Source organism: Meleagris gallopavo, chromosome 4, assembly GCF_000146605.3.
Source record: "Meleagris gallopavo isolate NT-WF06-2002-E0010 breed Aviagen turkey brand Nicholas breeding stock chromosome 4, Turkey_5.1, whole genome shotgun sequence".
Taxonomy (NCBI): Eukaryota; Metazoa; Chordata; class Aves; order Galliformes; family Phasianidae; genus Meleagris; species Meleagris gallopavo.
In genome coordinates this window covers 57,984,061-57,998,783 of record NC_015014.2, presented here as the reverse complement: position 1 = coordinate 57,998,783, position 14,723 = coordinate 57,984,061, and the positions used below count along the sequence as shown (strand labels likewise).

The 14,723-nt window shown below is 37.0% G+C and overlaps 1 protein-coding gene across 1 annotated transcript in view; it reads right to left on the bottom strand.

The window, feature by feature from the left end:
• LOC100549359 (ellis-van Creveld syndrome protein) overlaps positions 1–14,723 on the bottom strand; it is a 44,173-nt gene that overhangs the window by 28,802 nt on the left and 648 nt on the right. The window contains exons 2-7 of the mRNA XM_010710429.3: positions 13,833–13,931; positions 11,563–11,700; positions 9,651–9,809; positions 7,884–8,100; positions 3,688–3,836; positions 1,699–1,797 (exon numbers count right to left, since the gene is read on the bottom strand). Of these exons, the coding sequence (XP_010708731.1) occupies positions 1,699–1,797; positions 3,688–3,836; positions 7,884–8,100; positions 9,651–9,809; positions 11,563–11,700; positions 13,833–13,931 (861 nt within the window). The remainder of the gene's footprint in view (positions 1–1,698; positions 1,798–3,687; positions 3,837–7,883; positions 8,101–9,650; positions 9,810–11,562; positions 11,701–13,832; positions 13,932–14,723) is intronic.

Sequence of the window (14,723 nt, the reverse complement as noted above, 5' to 3'; positions counted from 1 at the left end):
GACAAAATGTTTAACTACTGCAGTTCCTTCAGCTGTAGAAGTCAGAACAATTCAATTTATATACAGTAGGATCATGCTAATTTATACTTCTTTCCAGTTTATGCTGTTTATAAGGTGTACTGAGAAGTCTGCAGTATCTGCACTTAGGGCTAAGGGGGTGCAGTTGTTCATTATGTAAAACATGACAATAAAGAAGTTTTATTGTAAATGTTTTATTGGAAATTAAGATTTATGGACTCTCATCCAATGGATGCCAGCTGGATTACTTTACTTATTGTAGTTTTTCATGTCTGGTAGTGTTTGTATGTGTCTAAGAATGAGAGTAGCCATAATATGGAATATAATGGCTTTGAGTTGAGTGAATTGGCAGAGTTCAAGTTCGTGCAGCTCTCCTGGCAACTTGGCAATTCTAGAAACACTTAATTCACCTAGATCAATTTTTCTTTAATGGAAAAGAAAATTTACCTAGCACGCTGTTGAAAGAAGTAGGATTTTCAGTCTGATTTCAATGTCACTAAAGCAGAATATACAAAAAAAAAAAGTAATATAATTTCACAAATGAACTGAAACTATGCAGGGAGAAAAATCTTTGGTCTCCAGAGATTTCATGTGAAATGAAAAAGGGGCTTGACAAGAAGTCACTAACTCTGGAGAATCGAGCATGCACAGTAACTTCAGTAGACATGCTGACCTTCCTTAAATAGTATTGTACAATTAATTTATTCTGATTTGTGGCCATGACCCTGCAAGTAAATTTCACCTTTCTCCAAAGCAGTAGTTTTTCTCAAACATCCTGTTGCTTGCTTGCAGAATAACATAAAACTCGAATAAAAATGGTTTATTTGTTCCTAATACAAAGACTTTTTTTTCAGTTGAATTTTAAAAAGTACATGTGGACCAGCACTAATTAAGATTGCGTGGGTATCTTATCTTGACATGCCGGAGAGAACAAGTTTCCAAAACAAGTTTCCTGATCTGGTCATAATTAACCATGACAAGGATCCTGCAGAGCTAAAAGTGATTAATTTCAGCCTAATTAAAGGTCACTGCCATCTACGCTTTTGGTCTTCATCAGATAGATCAAGTTATCTTATTTTTCAGTGCAGACAGAAAATAATTAAAGATGACGTAAAGGCATGATGCATCCCTTTTCCCAAACCAGTAAGATTAAGAAGTGTAAAAATATTACTTATACCACAGACCTGAACACGTACCAGAGAACTAACTATAGATATAAGATATTCTTATATATATAAGAAAAATAATTTCTTTGAGAGGAAAAGAGATGAGAAAACTATTTTGGGACATGTAGAGAAGTTAACTACGAATAGAATCACTGTACCATAGTGTGCAGGAGATAATTATGGTATACAAATGAAGTCTCTCTCCTAGCAGTAATGCCAGATATTGTATACTGTAAACATTATTACAACCTTGTCAGCCACCCATAAGCAGATCTTGGAAGATCATGTAGATATTTTCTGACAAACCTGAGTTTAAAAAACATACTGTGTTGAGAAGAAAATGGAAAAGGCAAGTTACTGTGGAAAACTGTCAATCTGTTTTGCCAGCCCAGCTTCCTGGGACAGCCATGATCTTTGATGCAAATCCCCACACTAAGGCCTCACATTTGTGTCATGGGGTTAGAGAATGTTCAGAATTACTTTAGTGAATAACATATATCACTAAAAGTGGTACCTTGTAGAGCTCCACAACAGCCTCTGTGCTTTCACAGTCATCTTCCTCTTCCAGCTGCCACTGTGCCTGCCAGTGTTTCTCTAACAGATCATGGTAAGCCTGAAAGAAACATGACAGACAATAATTAAATAGCTGGAAATGCTTCTTGTGACCCTCTCCCTACCCTTCCCCAGACCCCAGAAGGTGGTGAGACACTGGAACAGGTTGCCCAGTGAGGCTGTGAATGTCTCCTCCCTGGAAGCATACAAGGCTAGGCTGGATGGGGCCGTGATCAACGTGGTCTGGAGGGAGGTGTTCCTGCCTATAGCAGGGGGATTGAAACTAGATGATGTTAAGGATCCCTTTCAACCCAAACCATTCTGTGATTCGATTATTCTATACTAATTTTTCTTCCTCTCCAAAGAGTCTATGGGCCCAAGGCCCTCTGCATTAGGACGAAAGGGTCTCTACTGAGGCAGTAGAAAGTCTTACATTTCTGTCCTTCGTTATTTGCACAAAGGTATTTCCTAACATTAAGAACTACGTTCTCTTCTGCAGCATAAAGAACAAATTGTCACCTCTGCCCATTTCTTCTCAGCCTGTCATAAGCAGCTCATTACTCTATATTTTATCCAAGAGTAATTGTTAGTTTTCTAAGGCATGTAAAATAGAGCATTTTCCAAACCAAAGCACTGTGGCTGTAACTTTTTAGGGGAGAGATCTTGACACAATTTCTAAGCTTTGTTTAACAAAGTTGGGAAGTGTTGAGGAATTATGTACGCTTAGAAAATACATTCAGTAGCTACAAAAATGTGTGGTAGAATTAGTCCCAAGTTATGAAAAGACAATGAAGTAAAATGTACTTTAGCATTCTAGAGTGACTCAAACCTTTTGTTTGTTCAGAAGTGAAAGCAGTTTTGAAGAGAACTATGCCAGACAGGTGTGGAATACAAGAACAGTAACAGAATTATCTAATTCACACAATATAATTAAAGAACTTGGCCTGCAGTGCAAGATTGCATTGTTGAGATTAACAAAGTTTGACAGTTTGCTACAATTGGAATCTGAGTCTTCTCTGGTAGCAATTTATCTAAGTTATTAGATTGCATCAAAAGTTTAATGCTTCTGGAAATAACCACTTCAACCTTAAATAATTTCTCTTCATGACAATTGAGGATTGATTTTTTTTTTTCTTCTTAATAACTTGGCTTTGTGGTTTTCAGCAGTTAAAGGAGTTTTGCAGCTGTCAGCATTTTACAACTGAGAATTCTGATTTTATGTACATTCTGAACAATAACAATAGAGGTGGAAAATATGGCCAAGAAAACATTACATTAGCCACCACATAACATATTAAATTATTTATTGCAAACCTCTTATAAGGTATCCTGCCAGTGTTCATAATCAGTTTTCCCTCTGTTTATGTGAAATTTAACAGTCTTTAGAGCTTCTGTAATTTCACTCATAGAAAGGTTCAATTAAATCAGTGCAGCTTGCTTTATTCTATAAGGTAGGCCAGATACTTTCACCCAGAGATTTTCTATATTGAACCAAACACAAAGTATCTAAGTAAATGTTTTGGATGAAACATGCAGTCTAGCATTAACCTACCTTAGCACTTGCTTCCAGTGTGAAAACTCCAACACTGAAAGAAAACCCAAGGGCAAGCTTAGACATAAGGATGTCTGACCCTTTCTCACCTGTGCTGATGATTCATAGCAGAACCTAAACATGCTGATTTTATGGAATTGAGAGAAATCTGAAGCATGTTTTGCCTTGAAAAATCACAGAATCATATAATCCTTAGAGTTGGAAGAGTCTGAAAGCTATCTAGTACAACTGCCCTGCAATGAACAGGGACACCACAGCTAGATCAGCTTGCCCAGGGCCTTATCCAGCCTCTCCTTGAAGGTCTCCAGGGACAGGGCATCAACCACATTACTGGGCAACCTGTTCTAGTGCCTCACTACCCTCACTGTAAAAGATAAAGGAATGTTTCTATGTACACACCTTAAGAAAATCATTTAAATCTCCAATATTAAAAGCTTTAGTAAGGAGAATCCCTTGTTCAGTTTTCTGTCTGCGTTTAAAGTCTTCTCTCTTCTTTGCACGGCACTCCAGTTGTTTCAGGACGAGGTCTTTACTTTGCTGCATGCATTCTAGAACATGAAATACAAATGATTAGATACTGTAACTCCACAGGGAGCAAGTAGCATCTGCTACTGTCACACAACATAAGCTCACAGAAATCTGTTAGTGAACAAAATAGGCAAGAAACTACCTCACAGAATTTCAAAGCTGTTTCTTCAACCTTTCCAGATGCAAACTTTTGGGCACTTGAATCTATCTGCCTGGATGACTGTGAAGAGGAAAGGGAGCTGGGGATGTTGGTTGATGCTTGGCTGAACATGAGCCAGCAGTGTACCCAGGTGGCCAAGAGGGCCAACGGCATCCTGGCCTGCATTAGAAATAGTGCAGCAAGCAGGAGTAGGGAGGTGATCATCCCCCTGTACTCAGCACTGATGAGGCCGCATCTTGAGTACTGTGTTCAGTTTCGGGCCCCACACTACAAAAAAGACATTGAGGCTCTGGAACGTGTCCAAAGAAGGGCAGCTGGGATTGTTTAGTCTGGACAAAAGGAGGTTCAGAGAGACCTCATTGCACTCTACAACTCCCTGAAGGTAGGTTGTGATGAGGTGGGGTTTTGGCCTCTTCTCCCAGGCAACGAACAGGACCTGAGGAAATGGCTGAAAGTTGTACCGGAGGAGGTTTAGATTAGACATAATGAAGAACTTTTTCTCTCAAGAGCGGTCAGGCACTGGAATGGCTGCCCAGGGAGGTCGTGGAGTCGCCGTCTTTGGAAGTGTTCAAGAGGCGCCTGGATGAGGAGCTGCGAGATCTGGTTTAGTGCTTGTGGTAGCAGTGGTAATGGGAGGACAGCTGGACTACATGATCCCGAAGGTCATTTCCAACCTTGTGATTCTATGATCCTATCTTTTCTTTTTTGGATCACTACTGTCCTGCACTCTCACCTTCACTGGTACTGCTTCTGCGTTGATGATGAGTTCAATTCAAGAAAGAGATTCCAACTGGCAGCACCCCAGCCAAACCTCCCCTTCCTGCTTTAGGAAAGTAGAGGAGTGGCTCATTACCTAATTGCAGATAAGCAAATGCTACTTCAAGGACAAGGGCACAACAAATGGTGGGGAAAACAGGTCCAGAGGAACTTCAGTTCCTATTAATTTGAACTCGGATGTCAGGTGTATCAGGCTTCCAAAGTGTCTATTTCAAGAACCTGCAAAAGTCATCAAGGTTCCTCCAGTTCTGCATGAATACTGTGAAATATTTGGGACCCAGTTCTTGCTTCTTTCATTCTTCCTCTTGCTCTAAGTGATTTACAAATTCATAAGTCTACTTGAACCCCATCCTACAGAGTAGAATTGATGCTTATGATGTTTTCTCAATATTTCATATCACATTGCTTGTCCACCTAAGAATCTTCATTTCCTCTACACACTCTGTCCCAGATCAATAATTCACTCTGAACACATGCAGATAAGTGGGAATTCAAAAGAAGAGTCAGATGGAGTTGATTTAACTGGGAGAAATTATTTTGTGGAGAATCATAGATTCATAGAATCACTGAGATAGAAAAAGACCCTTAAGATCACCAAGTCCAACTATCACCCAACATTACAAGCCCACCACTAAACCATTACTCATCCACATGTCTCATAAATACCTCCAGGGATGGCAATTCCACCACCTTCCTTTGGGCAGCCTGTTTCAATGCCTAACCAGTCTTTCTGTGACTAAATTCTTCTTGATATCTAATCTAATCCTTTGATCTGAGGAAAGAGATGGACACCCATCTCACTAAAACTTCATTTCACATAGTTGTAAAGAGCAGTGAGGTCTCCCCTCAGCCTCCTTTTCTCAAGACTAAACATCCACAGTTCCCATACCTGGTCCTTACTGTGCATGCTACTTTTTCCATGTTCCTTTATCATAGATGGTCACAGTCTGATGTCTCACTGACAAAACATTTGAAAGTGCACTGAAAACACAGGAAAGCCCCCAATAAAAATGTCCCCTGAACAAATGTAGCAATCATTATTTTTAAACACTACTTGATTCTTTCAACTTTCCTGTTTGTTTCCTAGGAGCAAAGCCTCTTGCTGGATCTGTGTTCCACTTGTTAATTATAGGTACAGTATAACTGATGTATTAAGGAGCTCATAACCTATGTCAACTCTCCAGAGTTTTTTTTCTCAAGCATATTTCACTTGAATGTGAAATTAGGATGTTGCTATCTAATGCCCTTCTGCATATTTAAAACTATGGCTATAAACACTGACTTTACATAAAATCAAGGCCTTGACAGAGTTTTCTGCTTTAGAACAAGAGAAACAATGCTAAATGGAAGGAAAAATAGGCACAGGTTTTAGCTGATTTTTAAGGGAAATCAGTGCCTGAACATATGCAAAAACTATGAACTATGCTAGTTCTAGAAGTAAACATCCATAAATAACGTGTGATGATACACAGACTGAAAGCTGGAAAAGAGAAGGCTCTGATGAGACCAAAGAGTGGCCTCCCAGTATCTGAAAGAGGGCTATAAGAAGAGGACAGATCCTTTAGCAGGGTCTGTTGTGATAGGACAAGGGGAAATGGTTTTAAACTGAAAGAGGGGAGAATTAGATTGGATGTCAGGGGGAAGTTTTTTGCTGAGATAGTGGTGGGATGCTGGAAGAGGTTACCCAGAGAGGCTGAGGATGCCTCATTACTGGAGCTGGTCAACATGAGACTGATTGGGGCCCTGGGCAATCTGGACTAGTACTTAATCTAGTGGTTGGCAACCCTGCCTGTGGCAGGAAGATTAGAACTTGATGATTCTTGAAGGTCCTTCCAACCCAAACCATTCTATGATTCTATGATGAAGTTTTTTACTAAAAGGGTTGTCAGGCACTGGAACTGGTTGCCCAGAGAGGTGGTAGATGTTCCATCCTTGTGGACATTTTAAGGTAAGGGTGGACCAGGCTCTGAGCAACCTGATCTACCTGTAGATGTCTCTGTTCATTACAGGGCACAATTTCGCACACAGGCTTAGTAATAATGATCAGCAGTTAAGTACTTCTCACTATAATTTTTTTCACTGAACACATACTAAAATTTCCCATTACTGGAAACTTAAGCCCCTCATTCAGCACCTACTAGAGAAGTTAGGGGTAGATTTCTAAAGAAGGTGGATGTTAGGTGTATGGGAAGTATTAGGTCACAGCCTAAACCAGTGATTGAGCATCTGGTGAAGAGACATGGCTAGCCCTAAGAGCACAGGTGCAAGCAATTCACCTGTTCAACCAGAAAAAGGGTGGACCCAGGGTCCACTCCTCCCCAACCTCATTTAAGGTCTGGCAGTCAGAAAGGAAGGACTTCTACTTGGAGGTTGTCTCTTGTGGGAATTCTCAGCAAGCCTTCAGAACAGGGTAAGCTATTTTTTTTTCTTATTATTGGCTTATGACTAACACCTTTCACAGGTCATCCTAAATCTGGTTAGATGCAATTCCATGCCTTGCCTATATAAATCTGTAGTGAAACAGGGGAAAACCTTAAGTCAGTTAGCTTAGACTTCACTAATATTGTATAATTTACAGCTAGAGAGTCTGAAAAGGTATATGGGGAAAAGCCTTTTTTCTAAATACCTTAAGCATTAAAAGAGAAGAATTTCTGAACACTGTAACTGTTAATATTACCTTCTCCCAAGAGTGACAATACAGCTATATCTTTGGGCACCTTTTCCCTATGCTAGTAGTTGATCATAAGATAATATTTTTCACATATACAATTGGTATTATTCCTAATGTTAGCCAGTATCACCAACAATGTCAAGTACATAAAGAGTAAATGGACAAATCTTAAAACTGCTAGCAGCATATGTGACTCTACTTCAAATCAATGAAATAAGGTTATATGAACTTTAGAATAAGTTTGAAGTAATGCTAGGAACAAGATCTGGGAGGCTTAAAGCTAAAGCTCCCATTTTAAGTGTCCAGCCTTCACTAGGATAGTGTTTTTGGCCAATTCATCAACACACTTTTAAAACAGAGGCATACAGAACTAAAGCCATAATTTTTGTATTAATTAATATAATTAAGAGAAATCATACTTGAATTAGTTAAACCACGATCTCTTGTCTAACTACTCACCATTAGTGAAATGTGCCAGCTGTTCCCAGAAGGCCTTGTGAAGGTCTGTTAAAAGTTCTTCTTTTTGTCGAACTGAGAGTTTATTCTTTACAGTTAAATGGTCCAGAATATTTGATAGCATATTCAATCTACACCTGCACTCTTCTGGTATACAAGACTTCAGTGAATCAACCACTTTCACCATAAGCTCCCAGTTAAATAACCTTTCCTGAATGTCCTAAAACAAACAAAATATCCTGCTTAGAAACTAAGAATCTTTGGTCACGCATGCCCTTTAATTGAACTACTCAATTCCAAACAATACAGAAAACTCAGGAGGCTTATCAAGATAATACAGATAGTAACTTTGAGGTACTTAAGTAGTTCCAAAACTCCTGACCTATTTAGGATTGCAGCAAGTTTTACTTCATGTTCACTTGAAAGAGCAAATAGAAAATTAGTGTTCTCACTAACTGCAGCTATCAAGATGACATTAATAGCAGAAAAAAAAAAATTAAACTTGCAGAACAAACTCAAATACTCAAGGGGTAATGATGGACAAAGGTGCAACATGGGAGTCCTGGACATCTCTTGAAGATACTGGATAGCACACCACTATATGCCTTCATCTTGAATAGAGGGCACATCTGATTTTGATGCTGCTAGGATTTCATCAAGAGCATGGTAAGCTGGAGTTTAGTAAATACATTAAAAAAAAAAAATGCCTAATAGTTTCCATTACATTGTTAAAGAGGAAACCAGGATTACTGTAGGGAACAAGATTTCTTGAGTGAAGCTGGAATTGCTTTAGACAATGATGAAAGGTTAGAAAAAACGTGACAACTATTCTATTTATTGTAGATGTACAGGCTGTGACTTTTGCACACAGATGCAAGCATGATGGTAGTTACTTCAGGTATTAATGTTTTCTCTATCATGTATCCAAACACCTAATTTGAAGACTGTCCATTCAAAGGAACTGTTCAACTCTACAGTAGCATAGTGTGGGTCAAATGTGATCAGTTGCCAAAACTGCCTTTGAACACAGTCAGATTAGTTTCCTTAGCTGTTCCACTGCAAAATAAGCAAATTATTAACTTCTACATATTTTTATTAGTAAGCAAAATAAAGCTAGTGATCAATTTAAACTTTAAATTACTAAAAAAAAATATGCAGTGGGATAAGTTCTGATTGTACTGTTAATCTATAAATTCCAAGCAACTGTTTCATTGTCTCTTGTGTGAAGTAAACCAATTATCTGACAGAGATCTGCTAGATTTAAAAGCACAGAACTGATGCACTTCTAAGCTTATTTTTCCTTCTTAAGACCACATCCCTATGAAATGGTAACGGTTCTCAAGTACAGTTAAAGTCATTAGACACACAGAATCACTCCCAAATGACAATCTTTATCTAAATCAGGATTTCTCAATCAAAGAGGAATAAGTATTTTGAAAGCAAAAAGTCTTAATGTTCAGGGTAATGATTCTCCCTCATAACCGAGTTCTCGTTCTCTGCTCATTGGCTGCATTCATATCGTGTACATCACTTTTTCTTAACACGACTGCCTAAACTGTATTTTGAGAGCGAGAACATAAGTGAATTAGAGTTCATTCTCTACTGTGCTGTACGGCAGGAAGTCTTAGCAATGAAGCTGAAAGACATGCAATTGGAATAAGCAGTTTTCAGCATTCTTATTATAGGACTGACAGACTTGTACACTTGCATTGTGCTTTGTGTTCAGACTGACTAAATATCTTTCGACTTTTACTTCTTTTTGTACTTTACCATTGCCTGCAAATCCTGAGATTCATTTAATAAGCCTTCCACTGCAATCATCCTCTCAGTCAGGTCCATCATTATCTTTGCTGCTTCAGCACTTGAGCATTTTGATTGGTCCAAAAAATCCTGCTGGGCTTTATCAGTCTGCTTCCAGAAAGCTTCCATCTGTTGAATATGAATCAAATAACAATCCATTTTCCCTCATTAATAATCTGGTATTATGTTACACCGAGAGAGACAGGAGTCTATATGAGCTACAAGTCACTGAAACTACAGACTGCTTTCAGTACTAATCACAGCATAAAGCTATATTTTGAAAGTATTTACAGTATTATGATTTGTGTTGATGGCACACAACCAGTATACGGTATGTTTGGGCAATCTTGACTTTTTGCTATAGGAGTCATTCTGTGCAATTCTCAAAAAGTTTAGTTCCCCATTTACTGAAGCCCACTATGCTGTTAATGAGAAAAGTAGAAAGGAAAACAAACTTTATTTTGTGAAGTTTCTTTATCTGTAGCAGTAGGCATTCCAGGCAAATATCACTTTTGCTGAAGAAGGAAAACTAAAAATATTAATTAGGCAGTATTGGCACAGTGCATGTGCCCATTCTAATATATTATTCCTAAGGGTAATATCTAGCTTTAGGCTCTGATCCCACAAACACTTCTGACTGTGCACAACTGTGAATATTCTGTGGGCTCCAATGGGATTACTAGTATGCATTAAAGATAAGAAAAATATTTATCACCAAGATTTACATTAAAGATCTGTGAGTCTTGTAGTTATGGCCACGAGAACCTTTCTATTACTGGGCAAAGAGCGGATTAGTTCAGAGTCATGATCTGCATAGAGGAAATCATTTTTAAAAATAGATGAAAAGCTTCTGCCAGCACAAAAGTGACAGGTCCACTGAAGGATGACTGCCATCAATGAAAAACTGCCTCATGTTGCTTGGCACGGCTTCCATGGTACTTCTATGCGACTAACTCTCAATTCTAAACAACCAACTTCTTAAGGAACAAAATTAAATTGCAAAAGAAACTTCACACGGGTCTACCATTGTTACAAGGACTTCCACTATAAATCAAAACTGGGAAAATTACTAGTGAAGCACTTAACCATCAGCACTAAAAAAAAGTGTTAACTCATCTATAAGACTGAGATAATGGGCTGTTTAGTTCAGGGCTGATATTCCATGGTCAATCAGTGTAGGCAGCCTACAGAGCCATCAGTCCAACTTGTCATTCTCTCATTTTTATCAACAGTATATTTGTTAAGCCTCAGAAATGGGATTAGGAAGTAGTCTACCTTTCAGAATATACAATTTCCTGGAAATGAATATTCTGAATGCTTTTAACCCTCAGCTTTTTAGAAAGTAAGCTAGTTTGGATACAGCAGCACTACTGAAGAGAAAAAATAATTTAAGAATCCAATACCTATGATCAGACAATATTTTTTATATAAAACATAGATTTATCATAATATGCAAAACTGCTGGAGTAAAATGCTCTGCTGTAGCAAATATGCAAAGCATACTGAAAAACTGTATTGCAGTTATTTTCTTAGTAACTATTTCTGCTGAAAAGAATATTCTTATTAGTCTTTTAGTTATGTATCATTGAAGAAAAAAAGATACTATAATAGAATTCCTAAAAGTCAGGCTATCCCTAGGCTTGAAATATGCCTCACCATCTGACAAGTAGTAGGCATTTCTCATATCTTAAACAGTATGATGCAACTGTGTGTATAAAAACATTGGCTATCAAAAGTAGTTAGAAATACTCCACTGGAGCAATATAAAAATGCTTTCATTTACATTTAAGTACTAACTATGACTATTCAACACAACAATTAACTAAAAAAGCATTCCTCTTCAAGAGAATAATGTTCAAGGAGACAAAAATTAAAAAGTTACATTATCTATTATGTGCTCAGAATATTCCCTTTCTTTCCTTTCTAAGTCTTCTACAGTCTGGTATTCTGAATTATGGGCTCCTGACATCTCAGTACTCTGGAGTCTGGAATCCAGTTGCTTCTGTAATTCTTCAAAATCCTGGGAAGAAAAAGTGATTTGTTAATCATGGAAGTACATTATTTTTAATTTCAAGAGTGAATTGGTGTCAGTCCTTGTACATGACAAATGAAACTGAAAAAGTGTTTGAAAAGCTGTTTCTTGGTAATGTGCTTCTTGTGACAAAGAGAGAAAAAGTATCTGGCAGCTTGTAATTACACTTAGTACAAATATTACATCCCTATTAGCACGTGAGTACTGTTGCCCATCTCTGCTAAACTCAAGTTTTGGTAGATAGAGTACAAAAGCTCATGGACTACTGTGTCTAACCACAAATGTTTTTTCAACACATGCATAGCAGCGGTGAGCACACATGGTCTGTTTTGAGTACAGATACATATCCAGATGCAGTGTTTCCTGCAGAGAGGTAACACACAGGGATGAACACACCTGTAATGCACATAAAGAACAAATTACAACCCACACAATTATCTGGGTTTTCCAATTCTTCACTCTATGGAAACCAGGATGAATTCTTCCAATAGCTAACAATATTAACAAGTACTCTGCCCTTACTTAGTAGCTTGAAAATACAATGGATGGTCCTTTATTTGCTTAAATATGCCTTATGTAAACAAGCATTTTTTTATATCACATGATTTTAAGTGTCAATGCATTAACTCAACACCTTAATGCTTCAAAGAAATTTAACCAGGTTTTGATACGGTTCACAAACAATTTCACTAAAAAAATCACAACTCTATCTTATGATGCAGAAATAGAGGAAAATCCTGTCTAAAATTAATGATAATATCCTCGATAGCCAGCTTTTTTCTTTGTGTGTTATTTGAGCCTGAAATCTGCCATATTTCCATGATCTTTCTCCAGAATACAGGGTATAGAAATCCCATATTGACACTTAAACAACTAGGCTACTCCAGTGATTACTGTAACTAAATAATAAAGAAAATTCATGCTTGTTGCAGCTCAGCTATCTACATGAAAACACCCAAGCTGTCAAGCATAATCCAAGGTTTGGCTACACTGAGAAACACTATCTTTTTTTATATTTGTTTATAACTTGAAGTCATTAATTGAAGTCCATTAGAGGTATTTACACACCAAATCTCACTTTTTATTTAGTAACTACAATTAACTAATAATATCAAACGTAAGGATTTAAGGAAGACGAGTGATTTTAAGGTAAAAGACATTTTGCTGTAATTGATACAAACTGTTCACTGGGCAAAACTGTACAGATTTGTCATTGATTCACAAATCATGGGACTGCAGAAAAAAAATATTGACAACTAGCTGTCAGCTAGCAAGCTGACAGACTTGACTTTAATGCCTAAATGTGAAGTTTCATGAATATATAAGAAAAAGAGTAACAATTACTGTGGGAACAATTGAATACTGGACTAGGCTGCCTAGAGAAATGGTGGTCTTCCATGGGAAATATGGAAGACTTGGCTTGACAGGACATTGGAGGCCCTGCTTCCTACAGAATATTGAACCAGATGATCTTCACAGATGCTTTCCAACACAGACTTTCCTGTGATGCTAATGTGGAAAACAAAATGGGGAAGCAGTAGCTCTCCTATTTTGCTTTTTTTTTTGTACAGCCTTCTTTCCTTCTAGTAATAGTAAAAAATATAGTGAATCCAACTGAAATGTACATTACAAAAGTATGTCTTCTAGTTCAGAAGTGAAAAATGGATTTTGATGAAGGACAAAGAGGAAAGTAATTGTATTTTCCCTTGATAGGAACATTGAGTTTTCTTCTAATATTTTATTCCCTACTGCTCTATCACTCGTAATCATACATGGGACTTGACGAAGACTTGATAATTAGAAATTAGTAAATTTGAGAGAATAAGGTTCAGAATGTTCTCTTTACTTGAGTGGTTCAACTACAAAATATTCTTATTCTTAACAGATTAAAAACATCACTGTTTTGATCTCCTCAGATAATAACCAAGAGGAAATGAGGACAATGTAATACAGAAAATCAAGTAACAAGACCATTTTATACATTTCTTATTAAATGGATTACAAAGATCATTGCTATTTAAAAATATAGGGGAGATAGCCTACCGTGGAAGCCCCCATGAATTGGTAGAATTAACTCCTGAATTCTTTTGTCTGAAACATCAACCAGCAAAAACACTTACATTTTTGAGAATTAAAAATGTCTTCTTGAACAAATCATCAGTAATCTTCTTCTTATGATTGAAGTCTGTGAGGTATATTTTGAGAATCTGAATGAATATCTATTTAAAAGAAAAGAAAATTGCAAGTAGTGAATAAAACCAACAGAATTTATCACAAAATCTGTATTAAAATTTATCAGTAAAAATTACATTGAAACATAAGCAAAACAGTAGAAACATCAGCAGCAGCTCCCCAGCATTCCCATTACGAAAAATTTTTTGTCTTCAGAGTATCAGATGATGGATTTATGTTTAAATGAGAACAAGGACATAATCTGACACATTTGAAACTACCCTTTATTGGAGAGTGCCTAGACCACTTAGAAACAGAAAGATCTAAGATATTAGCATATTCATTATAATGATTTCAATTGTATTATGCCAGATAGAGTATAAAACATTTTTATATGAAACCTGTAACTCAGAACAACCATCTCAAGGTCTAACTACCTTCTCTTACAAAAAATACAACTATATTCCAGTTCTGTTTTTTAAGTTTGAAATACTAGTTGCTTCAAATGGACATTCTTGAACTCTGGGGTAATTTGAATAATCTTTTATTGTCTCTTTTAAAATGTTGTTTTAGAGACAATTCAAGAAGACAATTCAATCTTTGTCTTGGAAGGTATTACATAAGTGCTAAAAAACAGATGATGCAGTTGCTTGTTTTTAAACATATAAATATGCTTTATGTTTTTAAATTAAATATTATAAACAGCAAAATCTGGAAAATATTATTATTGCCCAGCAGAAAATTAAATGACCACATTTTGGATCTCAATTGCCAATGTTTTGGATGGAGTTTTGTGAAGTTTTGAACACAAAACACCAACACATCACATATTGATTTAA